This window comes from Xiphophorus couchianus, chromosome 12, assembly GCF_001444195.1.
Source record: "Xiphophorus couchianus chromosome 12, X_couchianus-1.0, whole genome shotgun sequence".
Classification (NCBI taxonomy): Eukaryota; Metazoa; Chordata; class Actinopteri; order Cyprinodontiformes; family Poeciliidae; genus Xiphophorus; species Xiphophorus couchianus.
In genome coordinates this window covers 18975425-19000308 of record NC_040239.1, presented here as the reverse complement: position 1 = coordinate 19000308, position 24884 = coordinate 18975425, and the positions used below count along the sequence as shown (strand labels likewise).

The window sequence follows — 24884 nt, the reverse complement described above, 5'->3', positions numbered from 1 at the left end:
TTTATTGGACAGTGTTGCATTAGTGGCATTATGCATCCTCTTTTCTTACTCCTTCTCAGAAAGCACGAAGGTACAGTCAATCAAAAAGTCAACACCTATTCAGACATTATGTTTGTAGACTGTCTGTATCTTGATAAGGTCCTTACCTGCACAGACAGATCCCCCCTCAGTGCCCAATTTAACGCATCAGGGCTAATTTTGTTTGCCCCTTTTGACCTAGGTGAATCTCCGGGACCTCATAGAATAGATGCAGGTTCTTGCAGGAGAGAATACAAAGCGTGAACAGCTTCCTTCCATACAAGTTCAAAGATACAGACATTATCTGTGTACCCACATTACCATTTGGCAATAAGGTCACATTCATTAAAATATTCATAGTCATTATAACAGTAATTTGTTCTTTCAACACATTTAGTATTGTTGTTTTTTCATAACTCCTTCTGTGCACTTAGCAGCTTCTGTTGGCATGTACAGTGATGAAGAAAAACAATTAGTCATTCCACGTTTTGTTTAAATGTCTTTTTTTTTCTAAATATTTGCACTTTAATGTCACTTTATTTTAAAAAAGCTCTAAAATGAAATATAACGCATTCTTGTAACCCAGATGGGGCTCAGAGGCAAAAAATAATTGCAATATAATTCTAACATGAGGTGTTTCTTGTTTCGTCTATAGCGATGCGTCAAAGAGACACTTGTTAATAGAGGTCTAACCTGGTTGCCTGTTCCTGACAAGAAGGTAAAATGAGGATGGATGGGTTATTTACTTGCAAAGAGATGGTGCTTAACACTTCATTTGACATGCCAGGGTACCCTGCTGCACCGCCTTGCCATTAGTTGGTACAGTTAATGATAAGGAAGTGCCTCAACAATGCCTCCTTAATTATTGTTGGTACTGTAACTGTGAGTCATTTCACAGCAAGCCACCCACTCCATACCAAGATGAGTTAATGTTAATAAGCATGGCTGTGATGGAACAAACACTTTAAAGGGTGATAGTATGTGGGAGAAAAATGCACGCAGAGCATCTGTTCAGGGCTGGGGAGTAGCTTTGTGCGTGTGTGTGTGAAGGAGGTATGAGAAAAGGTGATATCTGTAGTGCTAATGTGCAGCACATACAGTGACAATGCTTTGTGCCTGAGAACAATTTAATTCTGAACTTTTAAGACTATTTTTACTGTTATTTATTGGAAAAGAAAGCAATGTTCAAATTATTCTGTTGTTCAGTTTATGCAATTTCAGTTCTACTGCTGTATAGCAAATTAATTGTAATAATTATAAAGACTTGATAAATATGCACAAATGTATACTCACTGGCCATTTTATTAGGTTTCTTTTGCTAAATGCCAGTTTGCTCCACCTTTTTGGCTTTCAGCACAGCCTTAATACTTTGTAGCATAGATTCAATAACATTGTCGAAATATTCCTCAGATACTTTGGTCCATATTGACATGATAGCTTGAAATAGTTGCGAAAATGTTTCATCTGCAGATCCACAGTATGAGTCATCTGCTACACCACATCACAAAGGTGCTCTATTTAAATTAAATCTGGTGGAGGCCATTGGAGTGCAGTGAACTCACTGCCGTGTTCAAGAAATCCGCTTGAGATAAATCAAGCTTTGTGATAAGGGGCGTTGCATTGCCGGAGGTAGCAATCAGAAAGTGGATACACTGTGGTCATCAAGGAATATACATGGTCAGCAACAAAACTCAGGTAGGCAGTGGTGTTTAATCAACACCATATGGTACAAAGGAGCTCAAAATAAATAAAACAAATGCCAGATATTTATAATGTGAGACACTTGACACATGTAATCAGAATGTCAGTTGAGTATTTTTTGTCAGTTCTGACGCTATTCTGCTAACTAGGAGTCACAGATCCATTACCTAGATTGTGTTTATATGCTGTCATGCACTCCACTCAAACCAGGCAGGATACATTTGTCTGTGTCTTGGTGCTAGATGTAGCTGGCCCTTTTGTATGGTTGATTTTATTTGATTATTGATTTATACAATCCTTATTAATGTGAGAGAGTATACTTATTTTGAAGAAGTATACTGCTACAAAAATGCATGCAAAGACACCAGAGTAAAATCTCACACTGCAACCTGCTGTCTGGGACCATTTGCAAAGTTGGAATAGAAATTATGTAAATGTGCTTGGGGAATGGCTAATGTAGAAACACCTACTGAATGTCAAAAACTCTGTCCTGGTAAATAAGTGACATTAAGCTCAAGTCCCTCTGCAACATTTCCACAATCCATGAAGAAAATGTAACTTATGTGGAGATGGCTGCTATCATAGTTCCACCTGCTGCAATGATTGTTTTGACCCTTTACTCAGACAAATGGAGACATCAAAACCGTAACAGGGCTAATAATTATGATAAGTAAACGACAATAACAGTTCAATGTGACTATTTAATGCAAAGTGACCCTGCTGATAACAGTCCACATGCATTGCATTAACCTTAACAAATGACTCTTAGAACAATTAGAATTTGACTTATCTCCTTTATTCACAGTATCAATGGTAATGTAAATTATTTAATGTAATTCCATTTTTCCAAGTTAGTTCAAAGTGGCTTGTGAGTCACATTTAGCGATGATTGATACAAGAACTTATAAGAAATGTACTTTAGTTTTTGATTTTCTTCTACCTTTTCAGTCCATTTTATTTGTTTGTAATGACTTAGTTTGGGTAATCTCGCTGAAATCCACACTTTAACTTCCCTACATGAGTTAATTTGTCTTAGACGTCAAAGCTCAAAGCTAGAAATGATATAGTCGAGCTGAATACATTCTGCTTTGAAATCATAGTGGATCTGCCTGTTGTGAGAGTTGTGTTAACTTCTATAAGTTAACACAATTAAGCTTCTCATAGTGTATTTTTGTTTGTGTTAAATTGACATGTTTAAAATATCAAGTTGTCCACTCCTATATTTTCTAATGGTTTAACAAGATATTAAAGCTGCAATCTACATTGTGTTTTATTTATGTGGGATCCCAAAGATTTGACTTTAGGGATCTTATTATCATTTTGACCTCCAAGTATGAATAAAGCACACCATTAGTTAACATTCTTTATTTTCAGCTGACACCAAAATAACAACTTCATCTTATATTCAATAAACGATCCTGTAGCTTTATTTCTTCATTCACATTCACTAATGCTTAACTGATTGCTACAAAAAAAGAACCCACCTCTCTCTAAAAGCATTCAAGTATGGTTTAATTTTCTAAGATGCATGTCATAAACCACAAAACCTTAGGAGCGATGAGCACAGTGGAGATATTCCTATTGACTATTTCTTTAGATTGCACATAGTAGCATGGTGACAATTTTTTATATAATTTCATAAATGATACAGCATTTTCAGCAGAGGCTTTATACCACATCTCATATCACTGCTGCCTATAAAATGTTCTTAAACACAGGAACAGAATGAGGATTCATCTCTTCGCCACATTGTACCACTATTTGCAGGCTCAGTAGACAGCATTATTCCCAGACACTGGAATGTCCATCTTTATATAACTTCATGCTGTGAAATCTGTGATTGCATTAAAGAAGTCTTGCAGTGTGACAGACAGATGGGTACACTCTGAAACAAGCAAAGTGTTTCACTTTCAGTGTTTCAATCATTTGCCTTTGATTTAAAAGGCAAATCTGCCTTTTAAATCAACCCACAGTTTGTTTGACTACTGTTCACAGTGTTCCAGTTTGTCAGATGCCGGGTTTTTATACATGAAATATTGGCTAGAAATATGTCATTACTTTTCACTGTCTGAAAATGAACGTCATTATTAGATTGCATATTAACGCTAATATCTATCTGGTATTTCACTAACTGAAGCAGCACACATTTATATGGTAAATGAAGATGCTCTCTGGTTTGAATAGGACATACAAAAAAAGGCTTTTTAGGATTAAGGGGCTTTCATATTTGAGTGTTAGAATGAAATATGTCTGCTAAAGAAAAAAAACTAAAGATTAGGCATAATCACACAGAAGAGAGAATTTTAATCTTAATTCTTTGAATATTCTCACACGATTTGGCTAATAGATGAGCAGTATTTCAATGAAAGACTAAAATATCTGATTCTCTACGGTAATTAATTTGGTTCTGCTTCTCACTTTTGGTAAAATTATAAAACTATTGTATCTAACTTTCCCCTGGCATCTGAGTTTTTTATTTTTTAATTTCTTTAACAATTCTTTACCTTTTTCCTGGAAGAGTTTGAACAATTTTGAAGATTTGTATCGAGCAGATAAAAATGTTGTCTGCTGTTTGACAACGGTTGTTACTGGTGGTCATGACAGTGTTGTGCATAATTTGGTTTTTAGCCATTTAGTTGTAGGGAAGCCTATTCCTTTAGCTTATAAAGGCATTTGGGGTATGGTTTATGGAAAATGTTGCAATCTCCATCTTTGCTTCGACTGCTTTGACACAAAGTTTTACTGCTACAGTGGCTTGAGCGGCCCTAAGCTGGCCACAGTTGATTGCTTCACTCTAGTGTGCACCTTGAGTGTGATGCACAGCCTTACTTTGTTTCTGGACTGTATTGAAAGCTCCCAAGACTAGACATTTAACTTTGGTAATTTAGTCAATCATCATGACTCTGCTTATAATTTGTTTCATTATGAAATGAAATAACAGGTTTTTTTCCCTGACAATATTAGATAAAGAGTGGTGCTCTTATCCACAAGAGATAAACCTTGTGATGCAGCGTATGCTGCGTGATTTCACACATCTATGTTGAACACCAGCCAAGTGTTTTGTGTGCCTAGTGTTCTTTGCTATCTTGTGATTCACTACATCAACACTTGGAGAGAGAGAGAAAAAAACACCTTCATGTTCTGCTTCTTTATCTTCTCTGCATGTGTATTTATGTGTGGGTGTGAAGCGTTGTCTGTGCTCGGAGGCATATGTTTTATTTTCCTCTTATTTATTTATTTTTTTTACTTGTTCATTTGCTAGTGTGTAATTATGTGTGTATACAAAACATGTCTTAAGATTTTTCAAGTTTCTGCCTTGACCCCTTGGTAAGTGAGGAGGGAGAAAAACTGCAGGAAAAAACCGTCATGAAGCGAAACATGGAACGGCTTGGTTGGGGATTACGCTGGTCCGAATGCATGAGGAAACACCGAGGGGAGCTTCTGCTGCCAGACAGATGAGAGGCTGACAAAGTGCTCAGGCTTTGTATGACTTTGGTCTAGGCTTTCACTCACATGCAAAGCAGTGTGAATGGCTGTGGTCCACAATTACATCTGGTCTTTTTAAATACATGGAGTCACCTTTTCCTTTTTTGGTATGAAGGACTTTGATTTAAGAAGCAGCTTTAGACTAAGTGGAGGTCTTGACAGATATGTCATTACAGAACCTTTCTGCTGAGACTGATTTCTTGAAAGGTCCATGTTGTGGCTTTGTTTTGTTTTTTATTTTTAGAAACTAAATTCTGAAACAATCTCAATTTCAAACAGGAAAAATGCAATAAATACAAATATAAAAGAGGCAGAGAGAAGAGAGAAGAAATAATCACCCCATGCTGCCTTTCCTCATGGCTGGATATCTCTCCAACTGCCTGCTTTGTGTCTTATGCAGACTTAAGCCCTCTATATGCTAATATCTGTTTGGTATTCAGTTTAATTAAGCAGGCATTGGTAAGCTGTGTTACTGTCAGTGCATTATAGAAAAACTAAAGTCATGCATATTTTGCTCGACAGAGCAGCAAATCCTGTACATTCAGCCCCTGTTTGTTCATCCATTCATCCATCCATTGGTTTATATTTCTTATCATCTCCTATAAGAAATGCCATCTTTCTGTTATCCCTGCATCTAATGCCTTTAGCTTAGTTCCTCTGTATCAGCTTGCAAGCACAGTTTTTGGAGCAATTTCATGGGTTATGATAGAGATTGAAGATTTTGTTAATGATGGTAGACAGGCCAAATCTCAGCTGTGGAACTGGACCAGAGCCTCAAATCTCAGGATGGAGCAAACAAGTGTGAATGCCACAGGGGCTAATCCTACAGCGGTTCTCAGTGATGAACGCTTATTAGTCAAATGCAAATGACCAGGACTGGGAGTCTAAACGAGGGGGTGGGGGTTTATAGGGCCTGACTCAGTGCCAGGTTATGATTTAGAGTAACTTAGTGTTGCTTTAGTAAATATGCTGCTTTGCTGATGCAGCGCTCTACAGATGGCAGCTAGGTCTGGTTTTGCATATGTTATGCTCATGGGAATCGCATGCTAAATGTGCATATGGCATTGCAGTATATGGTTAATAGTGTAGCCAGATCAGCAGTGTTGCATACAAACTGCTGTCCTGAAAACTGTGACACAGTCGTAATAAAGCTAACATATATTTTTTCATCTTCCTCTCCTTTCCTTTTTTCCCTATACAGCAGCAGATGGTGAGGAACCAACTTCTCCAGGTAGGGAAGTTTTAATTCTTTGTAACATAACCTCTGTAACTTACTCACTTTCTGTTTATTTATTTGGGCTTGTTTGTGTGTTTGCTTTTATGCCACATTAAGGTTGACAGGAAAATAATCTACCACCGGGGAGCTGGAGAGTGAAAATGAGAGATTACAATGTTCTATGTTTTTCAGATGTTTATGCACCTCTTGTTCACTTGAGCATTTTAAAAACATCCATGATCCATGTGGAGATTGTAGACGTAGAGTTTGAGGAACTAATTCATGATGACCTTCTTTGCACATGCTCAGTGTTGCTTGCTCTGCTGGACACTGCAACAGTCAATGAGTAAATTTCACAAGTCGTTTGTTTTGCTTTGATAACTATATGAGATATGTGCCCCAGACAAAATTGAAAATACTTGGACTGATCAAACCAGAGCTTGATTATTAAAAGAATGGATTACCCAGGACACCATTCATGTGAGAACTGCATGTTTGCCATTTTAAAGACTTCTTTATGTAATAGATGCCAAGCTTTTGCCACCACTTTCCACATCATGAGTATTTCAGTATTGTATTTGATACTTTGCTCATTGTTGATGGAGATTATTTATTTAAGGACAAAAAAAAATAAAAGAACTTGATAGGTTAAGATTATTATAGGATTCAGGATTGTGGGGACTTACTGTATTTATATATTAGGGTATTGAGTCAAGGAACTAAATGTTTTTAGTTCATATAACATGTCTATGAAATTCTCCCTAAGTTCTCTCTTACTGATGTTTTATCTGCTGTAGTCAACTTGCAAATGATGTTGAATCAGGAAAATACACGATTACATCATTTTTGCAATTCAGTTCTTAAAACTGTCCTGTTTAGGATTTATCCAAACAGTAGACTTGGTTAATGTTTTATCTTTATCGCACAAAGTCTGAGTTCCAGAAGTTCACATTTCAACTTTGTCCTCTGATTATTTTTTGTTTGAGTGCTCACATTTTTTTTCATTATCATCAGAGCAGCAATGGGATATAGACATGTTTGAATCTTCACTTTGCATATAACAGCATTGTGGCCATTAATGCATGCCATTAACTTCAGTCTGGGTACAAAGTGTGTGCTTTGTGTTTTAAGTCAGCTCTGTGCACCCCAGTAATGTTTAAGTACAGAATGCAAATTAGAGATGCTGGTCTAATTTTAATAATATAACATACATGTGTGAAATTTTTTCTATGAAAGCGGAACCACAGCAAATTAAAAAAAATAAAGTAAATGCTTTTAACTTCAGCACTGATATGGTTAAAATGTAAACGCAAGAAAAAAAGCAAACATACAAACTGCATCTTCAGCATCTGTTTGTCTTTATCTGCAAATGTCATTATTCTTAATCCCTGCTGCGTATTTGAGATTAAGTTGGTTAAATCAAGAGGGATTGGACATAATACCCATGGAATCAAAATAGCTTGTTTTTCTAATGCAAAGACATGTGTAATCTGTGACTCGAATCACTTAAAGGATGTGAGAGAACAAAAATTAAACAACAGCATTGTGGGAAATTATCAGTTAAAACACCTAATATTACTTATTTTGTCATGTCAGATTATTTAACATTATCATACATACATATTAACAAGAAACTTCTGTTGTGAGTCAGTCACAACAAAATAATTATATTAAATATAACTTGTCAGTGCAAAATTATTCCTTTGAGGAACTTTTCTCTTTCAACACTGAATATATTTACAATATTGAATTATTATTGCAGTTATGTTTTGCCATTGAGCAGACAAAAGCTCCACGTGTATCTTAAAAACAATCAAATAAAATATTGCAAACAATAGCAGGAATGTAAACACTTCAGGAGTTTGTTGGGAGCAGTGGTGGTTTTAATTTTGTGCCCACTGACCTGGAACTCAACTGTAGGAGAAAATAGGGCAGATTGACATGAAAGGCCAAATTACTGTTGACAGTTTTGAGGAATTAAGCAAATCAGGACCAACATATTTGTAATCTGCATAATCAGATCCTTTGATTGCACAGATCAATCTTATTTCAGGGGGTAGGAGATGTGGGGTGTTCTCTGTATTTTCTGTTAGCCAAAACTCTAACTCAAAATTGGACTTTTTTATTATTAAGGAGACCCTTGGGGGGTAGCTGGGTATGGCTTTGACATTTCCATGGCATTTTCCAACTCTTGCCTTCCTCTCGATCCTCCTCAACTGCCGGATGATCCCCAGCATGACCCCTCCTTTTGGATATTTTTTTGACATATTTCAAACAATTTTGTTTCTGCGAAATTCTTACCACCGTCACCTCTGAGTGTTTTTTGTTTGACGCTGTGAAATGCTGATGGGTTAAAATGGTAGATTGGGAAAGGACCCTGTGAATAGGAGGCCAGGAACTTTCTAAAAGCATAAGCATGGGGTGGCACATGCTGAGAGCCTGGATGTAATATTGGTGGTACGATGCCAACTTTCATCAGAGGAGGTGCAGGATGGGTGCATTCACCAGGAAACCTGTGAACCAATGAAGCCATCATGGAAAAAAGAAGCTGGGTTAAAATAGATTTGACACAATTAGGCCATGTTAGATTTCTATGTGATGTTGATGAGTGCACAGTCAGATCAGAGGATCTTACATGCAAATTTCACACTCATGAGACAGGTGAAATCTGTGTGTGTGTGAGAGGGGGTGTCTGCGTGCGTGTGTGTCCTTTGAATAAAGATTTTCTGAAAGGCTTACAAGGTTTTTGATAGGCTGGCTTACCACTATTAACTCAGCACTTTGTAAGACGAGGAAAAAATCTAGTTAAATCCGAAGCAGAGTTTCATATTCAGTTATGCTTTCAGTGAGACTCTTCAGTTTTGGCTGCTAAATCTTGTTGAAATAACACATTTTCAATCTAGAGGACTAAAGTATTATTCTGGGCAGCTCTGTTCTGAATAATATTTACTCCTCTTGGTTAGGATTAAGACTTATTTTCAAGTGCTTTTCTTCTGTAAAATCCAATATGACCTTGTGTCCTCTTTTGGGAATAAAACTAGCCAATAGCACAGGTGGGTCTTAATACATTAGAATATTACTAAACAATTTATGTATTGCAGCAAAGTCATAACCATCAAACTAAAATGAACTAAAGGCTTGAAAGACCACACAACATTGTCTGTAATCAATTTATATATTGTGACTTTTCTTAATTGAATTACTGAAAACAAATGCTTTTCAACATTACTGTATTCATTTCTGTTTGATAAATTGTTTTTGGAGTCTTTCTACGCCACCTGCTAGTCTGTCATATTTTTTTTTGCAGCCACAGAAGAATCTGTAATTCTGTTTTCTCCCTAAGAACACCAGCAGTTTTTGTAATGTCAGATTTACAGCAAAATGTTTGTGACAGCTTCCAGCTAAGATGTAAAGCTACATATGCACCCTTAACCTTGAAAAAGTTAAGTCCTCCTCATTGATCCTCAAAGGAAGCAGATAATGCTCTCCCCTGTTTAACCATTGGTCAGGTTTTTGCAGCTGATTGATTGGCCTTTGTTTTGCAGTCAGAAAAGAAATCACAAAGCCAGCGCTGGAAAAGACACAGGATCCCATCAATCTTTGAGCGAGCATTGGTGTATATATCACAGTAGCAGCTGACATTCACACTAGAAAGCCTCTAATAGTTCCTCTGGACATGCACCTCACATTCATTCATCATACAACATACATGAGTGGAGGGAGCATCCACTGACAACATGCTATATACCTTTCTAGCATTCCAGTTTTGCCAATAATGACTTTTAGTGTTTGTGGGTCATTAATATTGAGGAAGGATATCAAAATATTCCACATACTTAGGTGTTTGCATTTTCTGCAGACAAATAATTGTGTGTTGCATTGATGTCTGACATCTTCTTCACAAGTTCAAAATTCAGACGTGCAGCATTTATATTCCAAGTTTCCATGTTTCCCCATGCATGTGTGGGCCTTATTCATCTTTATTCTATTAATCTTAAAATTGTCCTGTGGCTCTCTGACTAATTCACGCTGGAAGTGCAGTCGCACGACTTGTTTTAAGGCAACATGACTGACCTCTTCACCTGTTTGTGCACATTGGCCATTCGTAACAGTTTGCTCTCAGTGTGTGTGGCACTCGCCAAACAGAGCAGCAAGGTAGTGACTGAAAGCATGTCCATTTTTACAGGCTTTAAGCATGGTTTAAGGGAATGCTTGATCGCTAAATGTTTGATGACAATGGGCCAAACTTTTCAGTTAGAGTTGTATCCAGAATACACTTCCTCTTCAAACTCTTCTTCTGCTACTATTGATCTTAGGGGGCTTTTATTAGCAGTTCAGAATAACTTATCTAATGTTCAAAATAAGAACAGTTCCAGTTTATTTCATCCTGGTTTTCCCTCACTCCCTTTTAGTTACAGCTAAGCTCTGCAGGAAGAATAATCGCTATTATGATACAGACTAATGGGGATCCTTAAATAAACAAGTAAACAAAAATTCATACCCCTGCAAATTTAGTCTCAGAAAATCTTCATTCAATCAAGAAGTTTGTTTCTGATAGGAATTTCTTAAAAGATATCTTAAAAGATAATAAGAAATAAAAAAAAGTTTAAATTTGAAAAAATCACTTTGCTTTTATATATATTCTGCGAAAATATCACACCTTAAAAGATACGTATGCCTTTTTCCACAATAAAAAAGGACAATACTTATTGCTAATACAGCAGCTAAACAACTTCTATAAATGCTGGCAAGGTTTCTTTGCATATTTTCTCTGGATAATTTGACAATTTATCCTTGTGATGAGCTTTAATTCTTTGAGGTTGGAAAGCCTCCTTACCTCTATCCTTATCTTCACCTCCCTCCAAGTTTTTATATTTTATTTATCTTTAAATCAAATTTAAGTCAGTACCTTGATTGGGCTGCTCCAAAACATTGCCTCCAGTTAGATAAAACTTAATATAAGTAAATTTATGTTAAAGCTGCAGTGGAGAAAAATCAATATGCCTGGCATTGATGCTTATTTTTTCATGCATTTTTCTGCTGAGCACATCTTCAACCAACACTGTAGACTTTTTCAAGTTGACGCACAGCTTCCACGGCTCAGCAGATGACAGTTCAAACCTCTCCCCTTTTTTGTGATACTGTCAAATTTTGCACTTGTGGCTTTTAATTTGTCACACTAACTTAAGAGAGCACGGTAGTCTCACCCTTGGGACATTTTGTTGTTTATCACTTAGAATGAAATAACAGCCTTGTCAGAGCATTTTATTTTTTTTTTACCACTGACATGTGCCTTTTCAAAAGCAGAGCTGAAGAGGCACAAAAAGGAGGGAACTTCAGAAAAAAACATGCAGTGGGGAGAAAAAGAAATACTGGCTTGTTTTGATTTTCATGTCAACACATGTTTTACCAGCTTTGAATTAAATATTGACCACCATATGAACCCATATAAATTTCCTTTTATATCAATGTGTTTATATTTAGATGTATTTGTTGCTATCATTCAGAGATGGACTTTAGAAGCTTTTCTAGCCTTAGTTCTGAAGCAAAAAACCCCGACCATGTTACCATGATGTGCTTAATTGTATATTTGGTTGTTTGTTGATTAAAATATCCATTTAATTTCATTTTTAGGAGAGGAGAGTAAAAAACTTGCAAGTGGAAAAGTGTTCAGATATTCCTTTTTTTCTGATTTGCTATGCACTCACGGCCCTGCTATTGTTCCCTGCAACCGAATAATAAAGCAAAAACAATGGTCGTGATGAATGGGCCAGTGTGTACACAACCAGTATGCATATACCTAATTACCATGAACATGAATTCCCATGCAAATTAGGGATCACAACAGCTTTTTGTATGCCAAGCTGTACTGACCAGGGATTTGGCCAGGTAAAACATAAACAGCCACTTCTTTTCTGCAGGCAGGCTGGAATTGTGTAGCTTTATTGTACTATTTTTTTGTTTGTTTGTTGTTTGTTTGTAACTTTAGTTTAATTAGGAAGAGAATGTTAAAACAAAACAAAAAAAATAAGAAAGATAAAAACAAAAATCTATTTTACATGATTGTTCTGGGCTATACAGGAACAAAACAAGAAAGACAAGATAACTTCACCCAGTTTAGGATACAGTCAAGTAATAAAATTCAACATTTTTGTCAAATTGAACGGTGAAGTGCCAATAGAGCAATGAATGGGCCATTGATACACCTGGGGGCAGTTGTTCACTTTCAGCAGGACAACAACCCTGAACATACAGTTAGAACTACAATGTGAATCCAGTCAAAATCCAGAAATAAATTCAATTGAGAATCTGTGCCAAGACTTGGACATTGATGTTCCCAGACACTCTAACCTACCCGATTAATTTTGCAAACTTCAAACTTACAATATTCATGGCATAGGTGTGGAAAACTGGTACAGACGTGCATTAACCACTCTGTAGTTGTAAATGGAGCAAAAGCTGATTTTACTATGTGTTGACTGGGAACTGAATGCATTCCACATATTGTTAAAAAGCAGAAAACCATGGGTTTCTTTCCTTCCACTACATGATTACAGTCTATGCTCAGTTAGTCCATTACATCATATCCTAAAAATTGGAGGTTTTGGGTTGTAATGTGAAGGACTTCAAGGAATGTGGATACTTTTACAAAGCACTGTATGGTATCAAAGATTTATTTATTTTTTTGTATTTATAATCAATGTGAAGTCAAGGACTAAGCATCCTGACATAAGATATTTCCATAGCCATTCAAATGTTTGAATGTTTGAAATTGTAAATGTTCATGTTTAAATGTGTCATTAAGTTTTAACTTAAATGTCTAAAACTATTTTGGCAGCAACGGTACTCTTCTTCCAGAATGATACTACAGCTTGGCACAGCCAGTCTTTGAAGTTTTCTTCTCTTCTTTATTGAAGAAAGATTTTTTTTTTGATCTGAAACATCAGCACATTTTTATTTTCAGGTCCTTCTGGGGCTGCTTTACAGCACTATAATCCTAACTGGGTCATTCCAGGACTTTTACAGACTCTTCCTGAAACCACTCCTGTGTTCTTTTGCTAGACGTTTTAAGGAACTCTCAAAAGGTTTTTCATCAACTTTTTTCCCCCCTATATATTTCTGCCTCTCCCCTTTCATCCCAGTTAAATTACCTAATGTACTTTTTTGTACATTAGTATGTACATATTATGCGATGATATTATTAATATTATGCGATGATATTAAGGGGTTGCTATGAAGGGCCTTATTTTCTGAACACAAGTGGTTGGGAAGTGTGTACACATGGTGGCACATTTTCTTCATTTGCAAAGAGGATTTTGCTTTTTGTGTTCTGATGTTCCCAGAAGAGCCTTTTGGCACCTGAGTGGCTTTGTGGATTTTATTTATTGAAGGGGAACGGCTTCTGTCTTGCAGAAAAGTGCAATAAATGCCGTATTGCAAATGGCTGCCGATATAAATCTACTTGGCTGCTGACTAAGCTCTTTTTCACATGGATTATTTCTCTTTTTCTAGTTTTACTTCAAAAAGTAAGTTCCATGTAGCATACATTTAAAATTGAGGTGTTAAATATTACATTTCAATTGCACATGACATAGGTAGGAAACATCAAACTAAGTGATCAAAATTGTCTTCGGTCTGTAATTTTTGTCTTCTTTTTCACCAAACGGTGAAGCACTGCTAAAATTAGGATTGCTTTATGATCCAATGAAAAGCAATTTATAATAGCATCCACTCTCACACGAAACAGGAATTTTTAGTCACCTTTGTAGCCAACCTTAATCTGTTGGATAACTTTCTGCAACTATGGTGTCTGTACTGTTGGATATTTTTCAACTTGCCCGTCAAACACTTTTTCTACTTGCATGTAATCTTACAGGGTATTTTTGAATAAATGTATGTGTACAAACTTACTTTAAATGAGTTTTCAAAGCTCATGAAATATTATATGCTTTTCTTTTATGTGGCTCTTAAATCACTGTGTGGGTGAGGTTGTCTACATTTTTACTCATTTTATTGTCAGAGAGAGCTCATAATGAAACACAATGCACTCTGACAGAGTAAATATATTACCTATTTGCAGTATGTTTTTGTAGACTTAGTAAATGAGAATGTGATAAATGAAACTGTGTATGTGTTTTCTTTCGCTCCTGCACAGGTCCTTGTCATCCAAACCCCTGCCACAACAGAGGAACTTGTGAGATCAGTGAGACTTACAGAGGCGATACGTTCATTGGTTACGTGTGCAAGTGTCCACAAGGCTTTAGTGGAATTCACTGCCAGCACAGTAAGTGTGTTCTGTCTTTAACATCCAAACTCAATTTGGCATAATCAATAATTGAATAAATACAAACAGCATGTTTGTAGAGATTCAGATAACTTCTGCTTTCTCTGCAGCACTGGTGTACCAGAAAATATATTGCAATTTTTCTTTTTGATCAGTTTTTTTCCACACAGCGAATTACCTTGTGCTGTGGATAATTTTGAGAGATCAGTCTTAGCAGAACATGAGGTTGGTTGAAGAAAAAAGAAAGCTGAGCTCGCTTTTTTTTGTTCAGAATCAGACTGAGTTGGCTGTGTTGAAGTAGTGCTAAGACTATAATAAAAAAATGTGTGCCTCAGTAACAAGTTATGAGGAAAAAAGAGTATTTCAACTCAAAATATATCTTGACTACTAGAATCAAATGTTCTCATATAAAAACAGAACAGATGTGAAATTAATTGAGTTTGGAAGATATTCTTATTAATAGCAGCTACACTGTCTAAAGTCAGTAAGGTCTCCAAGCGTTATGTAATCACACAGTTATTTCACTTTGTGTTCTTCACAGTTTAATGTATACATCTGTGCTTACAGTTTTAGTTTTTTTTACTTCTTTTGTATGTAAAAGTCACGGAGGCCATCGCTGTGGGATAAAAGCTGTTTGTCAGTCTGTTGTTGCTTTATCTTACTGTGTTGAATCATTTTCCAGATGGAAGCAGATGGTTTCCTCAGTACATGATGTACATGATTATGCTGCTGCCCTTCTTTTCTGTAGTCTGATTGTTTACTGAGTGTGTTTAGGTTTGGTAGCTGTGGCTTGATGGTGTGCTAGGTTACATTCACTAATCGATGGAGGTGATGGCAGCTGGAAAGCTTGACAAAAATGAATTCTTAAAATCGACCTCAACCCACATTACTTGTAGACAAAAAAGCATCTCTGCTTGTATAGATTGATCATTTTCAGCTATTTAGGAAGTAGAGCCTTTGTAATATTTTGAATAGCAAAATTTAATTTGTTTATTTGGTTGAATAATAATTGTGAAGTAAAAAAAAATAACATGGGCTTCAATTATTATTTTTTTTACAAATACTTGATTCCAACTGTGTGTAATTTAACCTCACTGTTCTCTAAAGGAGATCAAGAAATAATAACTAAAATTGTTTTTGCATTCCATTAACTCTCACAGCTTCAATTCTGTATTAAGGCTGCAAAACAAATTTAACAATAAATGAAAGATGTGTCAACTCCATCCACTGATCCATTATGTATACTTTCTCAATCCGACTCAGGGTCATGGGAAAAGGTTAATGCTAATCTCCTGCAGTCAGTGGGTGAGAGACAACATACACCCCGGAGGGGACACCAATGAGTCAGTAACAGGGCCAGCATATATGACAAACAGGACAAACCATCCTTTACTCCCACATGCAGCAGAAGAACAAGCAAACCATACATAGGAATGCAAATATAAATTATGAAAGGAAATAAAATCCTTAGCTCAAAGGATAATCAACAAACCTACTTTAAAATATAATAACATGGAACCTACATTAATAAGGTATTGTATAATTTTGAATCTATGTATTTGACTGTGTCTATCTGCGATACAATCCAGCGTCTCATAAATAGACCAGATTTTCTGGCTTTCCCATCTGCTTGTGTGCTTCGATGAGCATTACAGAAGTTTGAATAACACAGTCGTCTTTCCCTGCAGGTGCACTTTTACAGTGTGCAGTGACAGGTTGAGGGTTTCATGATGCAAACCTTGTGCTCAGATGTGTGCTTATTTGTTTAATAGAATATGAGAAATAAGCACAGAGATAAGGGGAGAAAGAGCGTCTCAAAACATCAGCTTTAATAGTTAATGCAAAATGCGAAACAGTCTCTTACAGTAGTATTTTTAATCATTACGTATTTTCACATCACAGTTATCTTTTGTATTCAATTTCAGGTGACAAAACATAAAATTGGAGACACCGTATAAGCTGCATGTCATTTTCTTTATTTATACCTCAAACTGTGGGAAATTGGCTAGTGCATCATAATTCATTTATTGTTTCCTATTAAGCCCTAATGGTGGTGAAAAACTGATTTGATATGGGCTGAACACACATTAATGGCTGCAAATTTCCCTCATGGTCTTTACAGTTAAATGAGAGCCAGTGTGCCTGAATACATTAATAACCAAATCTGTGTCAGGGTAATTCCTCCCAATAAATTATCAGGGCATTAGAATTATTGTTTCTCCTGGAACAGTGGTTCTCAGCCCCTGTCCTCAGATCCATTGCCCTTCATGTTTTAGATGTGTCCTTGCTCCAGCTCACCTGATTTGAATTATTCCATTGCCTCCTCAGTATGGCATCAAGTGCTGCAGAAGCCTGTTGATCCCCGTATTCATTTAAATCAGGTGTGTGGCAGCAGGGGAACACCCCAAATATGCATTGGGTCCAGCATTAAGAATCATGGTCCTCATAGACAGATGAACAGTCTCTGCATGGTCTGGTATTGGTAGACCATACAGAATGAATGGATGAATGACTATTTTTGTTATTTAGTTTAAAGGCCATTGGTGGCGCTGGACTTTTATTTAGGAGTATCTAAGTAAAAAGGGACTCAATACATATTCACTGCACACTTTTCAGAGTATAATTTGTAAAAAAATAAAAATAAATAAATAGATCCTTCCACTTCATAAATATGCACCGCTTTGAGTTGGTCCATTACATAAAAGCTCAATAAAATTGTGTTAATGCATTTGGTTGTAATGTGACAGAAAGTTTGAAGGGTATGCATGCATTTGGAAGGCACCTGTATAGAGAGTTAAAGAAAAATCAGGCACTTGCAAGGCGGAACAATAATGATGGGTTTTCAGTCATACTACAATCTGGAATATCTGGAATTGTGTGGAGCTTCAAACCTTTTTGATATAAATTATCATCAAAGTTACAATCGTGCTTGTGAAAACCGGGGTTAACGGGTTAGTGTCACTGCTTGAGCCATGATTATCACCAAGTCATTTATCTTTCGAATAGTGTGGCGTCATGTCCCCGTGGTGACAAGAGAACAAGTGTGCCGTTATTGGGCGAGTAGCCAAACGCTATAATGAGCTGTCACAGTGTGAAGATTGGGACTGATTGCCTCAGACGTCATGAGGTTGCAGATCATTTTTCGGGGACGAGTTTTCAGTCTGTCAAGGGCAAATGCTTTGTAATCTGCTGGAGATGTAGTTTTTCCAGGCAAAATGTTTTTTGCTGCCATCTTACTACAAAAACAGTTTGATGTTTTGATGGATATAAACAGGATTGATGGGATGTAGTTTGCCTGATTCCCCTTGGTTTATTTGTGATCCCTGCTATAAATCATACTATAAATTTTACACTTGTTTTGATTGTTTTCAAAGCTTAAAAGCAGAAAAAGAAAGAAGAAATAGTCTGGTTAAATTTGCTCATGGAAGACAATTACTCACCTTCTTCCTCAATATTTCTCCAACCTTTCTTCTCCAGCAAGTTCTTTGAACAGATTCCATCTTGGCTGTTGATCAATGTGTCTTGAAACACCCCAGCAGAGCAAGATTGATTAAGGCTAAATGTAGGATGTGTGAAGTGCTTTCTTTTTTAAGCTTTGCCCCAGTGTTTGATCCTGTATTGACAGTCGATATCATGCTGCCTGATTAGTCCTGTTGCTTGGACAGGGCTTTTTGTCACATTGAAAATCAGATCCAGTTTTACAGCTTTAACGTCATGTGAAAGCATTGAGAAATCATGACTGATATTCAGTCCACATGGGGCAGACTATGGGCTGACTTTCATCAGGCTGGAAGAAAGAAAGTGACTCTATAAAGACTTGCTGTGTGCTTATTTTCTTGTGCCCTGTTTAGCACTGCATCACTGAATTGCTTAGTGTACATTGCACCTTCAAAGAAGGAATCCAATGGTGACTCCATTTTCTTTTCTGGCAAATTTTATTCCCTCTTTTGCCCTCCAAGTCTCTTTGTGTAAACTGTTTTTTAATAAAACAAGAATACACACCCCTACAACCCAAGGCTGTACTGAAACTCAGGTGTTGGAACCTATGCATATTTTAATCCTTATATACAGTATATATACTGGCTTGGATTGATTACAAGAAAGCCTATGACTCAATGCCGCATACTTGGATCATTGAATGCTTAGAGTTGTATAACATCAACAAGACTCTGAGAGCCTTCATTGCAAACTCGATGAGGCTGTGGAAAACCACCCTTGAAGCCAACTGCAAACCACTTGCACAAGTGTCCATCAAATGTGGCATATACCAAGTAGATGCTCTGTCCCCGCTACTGTTCTGCATAGGCCTGAACCCCCTCAGCCAAATTATCAACAAGACTGGCTACGGATACCGACTCAAAAATGGGGCCAACATCAGTCACCTTCTCTACATGGATGACATCAAGCTGTATGCCAAGAGTGAGCGAGACATCGACTCACTGATCCACACCACCAGGATCTACAGCATGGACATTGGGATGTCATTCGGACTAGAGAAGTGTGGTCGGCTGATCACCAAGAGGGGGAAGGTCATCCGCACAGAAGGGGTCTCATTCCCAGAAGGAACAATAGCAGACATAGAGGACAGTTACAAGTACCTAGGTATACCACAAGCAAATGGCAACCTCGATGAGGTCACAAGGAAAGGAGCCACAGCTAAATACCTCCAACGAATAAGGCAAGTCCTGAGAAGCCAGCTCAATGGCAAGAACAAAATCCGTGCGATAAACAGCTATGCCCTGCCAGTAATCAGATACCCTGCTGGAATAATTAGCTGGCCAAAGGAGGAGATAAAAGCCACGGATATTAAGACTAGAAAACTACTAACAATGCATGGAGGGTTCCATCCCAAATCCAGCACCCTGAGACTGTACACGAGCCGCAAGGAAGGAGGCAGAGGACTAGTGAGTGTGAGAACCACAGTCCAGGACGAAACAACTAAGATCCATAAATACATCAGGGACAAAGCCTCAACAGACAATGTGCTCAGTGAATATCTCAGACAACAGGGAACGGAGGTTGAGGTGCCAGAGATACCATCATGGGAGGACAAGCCCCTACATGGGATGTACCACCAGCAAATAACCCAAGTGGCTGATATCAGTAAATCCTACCAATGGCTGGAAAAAGCTGGACTCAAGGACAGCACAGAGGCCCTCATCCTGGCCGCCCAGGAACAGGCCCTAAACACCAGAGCAATAGAGGCCCAGATCTACCACACCAGACAAGACCCAAGGTGTAGGTTGTGCAAGGAGGCCCCTGAGACAGTCCAGCACATAACAGCAGGGTGCAAGATACTGGCAGGGAAAGCGTACATGGAACGACATAACCAAGTTGCAGGCATAGTGTACAGAAACATCTGTGCAGAATATGGACTGGAAACCCCGAGATCAAAGTGGGAAACACCCCCAAAGGTGACGGAGAACGCCAGAGCTAAGATCCTGTGGGACTTCCAGATCCAGACAGACAAAATGGTAATGGCGAACCAACCAGACATTGTCGTAGTGGATAAACAACAGAGGAAAGCCGTTGTGGTAGATGTAGCAATACCAAGCGACTGCAATATCAGGAAAAAGGAGCACGAGAAACTAGAGAAATACCAGGGCCTCAGGGAGGAACTGGAGAGGGCCTGGAAGGTGAAGACCACAGTGGTGCCTGTGGTCATCGGGGCCCTCGGGGCAGTCACCCCCAAACTGGACCAATGGCTACAACAGATCCCAGGAACAACATCAGACATCTCAGTCCAGAAATGTGCAGTCCTTGGCACAGCCAAGATACTACGCAGAACCCTCAAGCTCCCAGGCCTCTGGTAGAGGACCCGGGCTCAGAGGATAAGAACCACCCGCGGTGGGTGAGAAGGGAATTTTTTTATCTACAACAGCTTTAAACGTTTGACGTTAGTAAAACACTGCTTGTAGGAACTCTTTCAGAAACACTTATCATTTCTTTCACCTGCAACAGAAAGCGAAGGGATTTCCAGCACCAAAAACAGTTACTTCTCAAACCTGCCACTACGTCACAGGAGGTGATGCTGCACACTAACTGCACATATACAGTATTTTGTGATTGCAAAGGAAGGGAGAGAGACTTTGTTAGCAGGCAACAGGACGATGCAGTCTCAGAGGAAGGGGGGTATTTTTGGGTTTGCTGATTATACTTCCTCTCTCCATGATTGAGGTGGTTGGGGTTTTTCTCGCACTGTGAAGCAGCGCTGTTAAAGTCAATCTAGCCAAGATCGCGATGAAGCATGAAGTGCTTGTTCTTCTACTGCTGTTGCTTTTCAATGTTCATGGTATATCACAGACCTTTAAAAATTGGATGCAGGTCTGAAAAACCTTGTTAAAGTATTCAAATCTTGAGATTTTTCTAATATTTTCACATTACAGCAACACATATCTTTTAATTTTCTTTGACTTCCATATGATAAGAGTGTCATGATCTGTGTTTTCTGTGTTTAATTTCGAGTTTTCGGTGTCTCTGTGTCTCCGTGTTATCCTGTCCTCCCCTTGATTGTTCCCAGGTGTGTCTCGTCTCTGTGATTACCCTCCCGTGTATTTAACTCCACCTGTGTTCTTTGTTCTTTGTCGGGTCCTCGTCTAATGTGCGTTCGTGTTGTTCCGTGTCCATTCCTTTTTACGGTTGCTACCGGTGTCGAGCCCTGGTTTCCGCTCGGCCGTGCTGCCCGTTATTTTGGACTGTGTTATTCTGGACATTCTTTATTAAATTCATTATTCATCCTACCTGGGTCTAAAGCGTCTGCCTCACCACTCCACCTCACACCGTTCCCTGACAGAAGGACCCGACCAGAAAGTACGGTGAGGCGCGCTTTTTTCCCCACCTGCTACCATCATGGACCCAGCAGGTTTAATGAAAACAATCGAGGACTATGTAGCGGTCGTGGCAAGCCCGTATTCAGCCCGTCAGCGACTGAATATTGCCACGCGCATGGTCCTCATGCTGGACTCCTGGATCCCGCGACTTCCGCACCTGGGTCTGGCGGAGTTGCAGCAGGAGGCAGAGGGGGAGCGCCTGACGGCAATCGCCGTGCTGAAAGGTAACCCTCTGCCGCCCAAACCGCACAGTTTCTCCGCCAGCCCAGATCCCGCTCCAGTTCCGGGACCAGCACCTCCAGCTGGTGAATCAGCCGGCGTTGCAGCCGGCGCACCCGAGGCCGGATCAGCCGGCGTTGCAGCCGGCGCACCCGAGGCCGGATCAGCCGGCGTTGCAGCCGGCGTTGCAGCCGGCGCACCCGAGGCCGATGCAGCCGGCGTTCCAGCCGGCGCACCCGAGGCCGATGCAGCCGCCGGCGCACCCGAGGCCGATGCAGCCGCCGGCGCACCCGAGGCCGAATCAGCCGGCGTTGCAGCCGGCGCACCCGAGGCAGGATCAGCCGGCGTTGCAGCCGGCGCACCCGAGGCCGATGCAGCCGCCGGCGCACCCGAGGCCGATGCAGCCGCCGGCGCACCCGAGGCCGATGCAGCCGCCGGCGCACCCGAGGCCGATGCAGCCGGCGTTCCAGCCGGCGCTCCTGACGAGACCGAGACTCCCAGCGTTCCTTCCGAGACTCCCAGCGTTCCTTCCGAGACTCCCAGCGTTCCTTCCGAGACTCCCAGCGTTCCTTCCGAGACCGAGACCTCCTGCGTTCCCCACGAGACCGAGACCTCCTTCATCCTACCTGGGTCTAAAGCGTCTGCCTCACCACTCCACCTCACACCGTTCCCTGACAAAGAGGAAACAATGAAGATAAGTGGTCATCAGATTTCTATACAGAAGAAAACTGAAAAATGTGGCTACAAATTCGTAGCCAGCCCTCCAAATTTGTAGAATCAATATCACTGTAATTACAGTTGTAACTAATCATTATTGAAATTCTTCTGAGCAAAATAGTTAACCTTTTTAATTAGATTTGATGAAAACCCCTATGAACTCTGCATGTATGTTTACAGTAATTCTACTGTGAGCTCTAAAATCAGCTCTAAATTATGAAATGTTGTAATATAATGTTGTGTGCAAAACCATAAGGGATATCAAATGAACCAGGAGTCAGTACTGATCAATCTTATTGGTGTTGTCAGCACATCATGCCATAGATATATTTATTTGTGGATATAGATGAATAAATAAATAAAAGGTAAAAAATATATATATACTGTATAATACTGCATAAGAACTTCCCTTCACTTAGTTCAAAATAATTCTTCATAAGAAAAATGGCTTGCACATAATGAAATGAGATGTTCATAGCAGGTTTAGCCCTTACAACATGTCCACTTTTGTTTTTTTATTTTTTTTATTTCATCCTTTCATTCATCTTATCTTGAGAGATATTTAAATGTAACTTTAAGCTTATTGCAGCACTTTTTCAGTCAGTTCCTTGTCTTTCTATCCATTTTGTCTCAGTTCTGCTTCAAGTTGTGAGCTTTTTGTTTACAATTTGATTGTTAATAATTTACAAGTCAGTATTACTTTTATGGACATTGATTTAAAAGAAAAGGTAAGCTGAGCCTGTACATCTGTGATGACAAATGTGATCAGATTGAAAATTTGGGCACACAATAAAGTTTGTATTGGTGCACCTAAGAAATGAAGTTAGGTCCATCAGTGCAGTAAACAAACAATTCTCTAAATCACTTCTAAGGACACAGACACACAAAAATCTATAACAAAACATAAACAATGGAATCATTAGCATATATATTATGGGAACATATAGAAATTATCCTTGAAATATATTTCTCAGATGAAAATATTCAGAAAAATTAGTTTAATAACACAGCCTCATTCAAACCTTTTATAGTTTCTATCTGTAAAAAAAAAGCCTGTTGTCTTTCAGTGCTGATGAAAGCCTCAAGTTGAAATAAATTCAGAACCTGAAGATTAATCTAGTACATGCATCAACACTTTCTAACAAATCTGAGGGGGTTTCACACAACAGCTGTATTCTTACTGAATAAAACACATTGCACTCTATCTTTTAAATGCAAAGAGGAAAGAGGATGTTTCACAGTAAATGTTGCTGGACACAAATTCACCATGTAAATTTTTATTTGCAAATAAGTTTTTTTAAACTATTTCTTTGCACTTCACAGATGGGCAAGACTATGTTTATCTGTCGCATAAACTCATGTATTGACATTTGGAGTTTTGACATGACTAAATTCAAAAATATATTAAGTGCATTGAATGATTTTAAGATACTTTTAAATGAGAACATGAGAGCAAGAGTTCTCATGCAATGATAAAATTATACCTTTTTTGTGAAAGTTTAACAGATTAAAGATATGCAAGCGGAAAACCTGTTACTTTCGACATTTGGCCTATACAATTACTATTTTCAGTACTGAATCTTCCAAATTGTTGCTGTGCCCACACAGTGGTGTTCTTATTTATCTCCACTGAGAAGCCTCTTAAAGTTGTGCCGCTATTTAGTATATAGCCCCAAGGGAAAGTTGCTCATTTGCCCAAATCCACAAAATTGCCTGGATAATACAAGCAGTTATGCTAAATTCTGATTAAGCGGAGATTTTCTCTTCAAGTTTTCGAAAACATTATAGTCCTGGAGCAAGCTTAGCTTAATGGATTATGATAGATTTACGTATAAGTTAAGTCGGCAGAAAAGTTTATTAAGGACAAACTCTGTGAAGTCCTTTTTTTTAAATGGAGAAAAGTTAAACTGTTCTCCAAATAAACAGAAGCTCTGGTTTATTCATGGTGCCTGAGGTTTGCACTTGCAGGTATGAATTTGTTTCATTTCACCAGCCTTTGGGTTATAAGAGTTGATAAGTTTTGCTGCAATTATGCTAATCTCCATGGCAGCCGTGTTTTTGGTGCATAAATTAGCAGGAATAACGTTTTAGCTGAAGTCTGTTCACTTAGTATAAATTGGTCTGTGCTCAAATGTAGTCAGATACTTAACATATTTTTGTCGTACTTCAATTAAAAAAGTCGTAACAGCATAACAAAAAAAAAATATATCACTGTGTCAGTTTGGATGATGCACTAAAGAGCCTGAGATTTTGCTCACAGATGTAAAAGTGTCCCAGCACCATGGGGTTGCCTCAGATTGAGGTCGAACACTTTGCCTCAGGGCTATCCCTGCTTTTATATTGGTGTGATGCCAAGCTGTGTAGTGAATGCAGGACATTTTCAGGGCCGTCTCCACTTTGCATTCATAAGCCC

The 24884-nt window shown here is 38.6% G+C and overlaps 1 protein-coding gene across 8 annotated transcripts in view; it reads left to right on the top strand.

The window, feature by feature from the left end:
• The window catches only part of edil3a (EGF-like repeats and discoidin I-like domains 3a), a 133165-nt gene that overhangs the window by 23436 nt on the left and 84845 nt on the right, over positions 1-24884 (top strand). For 3 of the 8 annotated variants that reach the window (XM_028033496.1, XM_028033495.1, XM_028033494.1), the window contains 2 exons: positions 6410-6436; positions 14577-14705. In XM_028033496.1, coding sequence (XP_027889297.1) covers positions 6410-6436; positions 14577-14705 — 156 coding nt within the window. Of the gene's footprint in view, positions 1-6406; positions 6437-14576; positions 14706-24884 lie in introns of all 8 variants that reach the window. The other 5 variants (XM_028033493.1, XM_028033492.1, XM_028033491.1 and 2 more) reach the window with 2 other exon arrangements.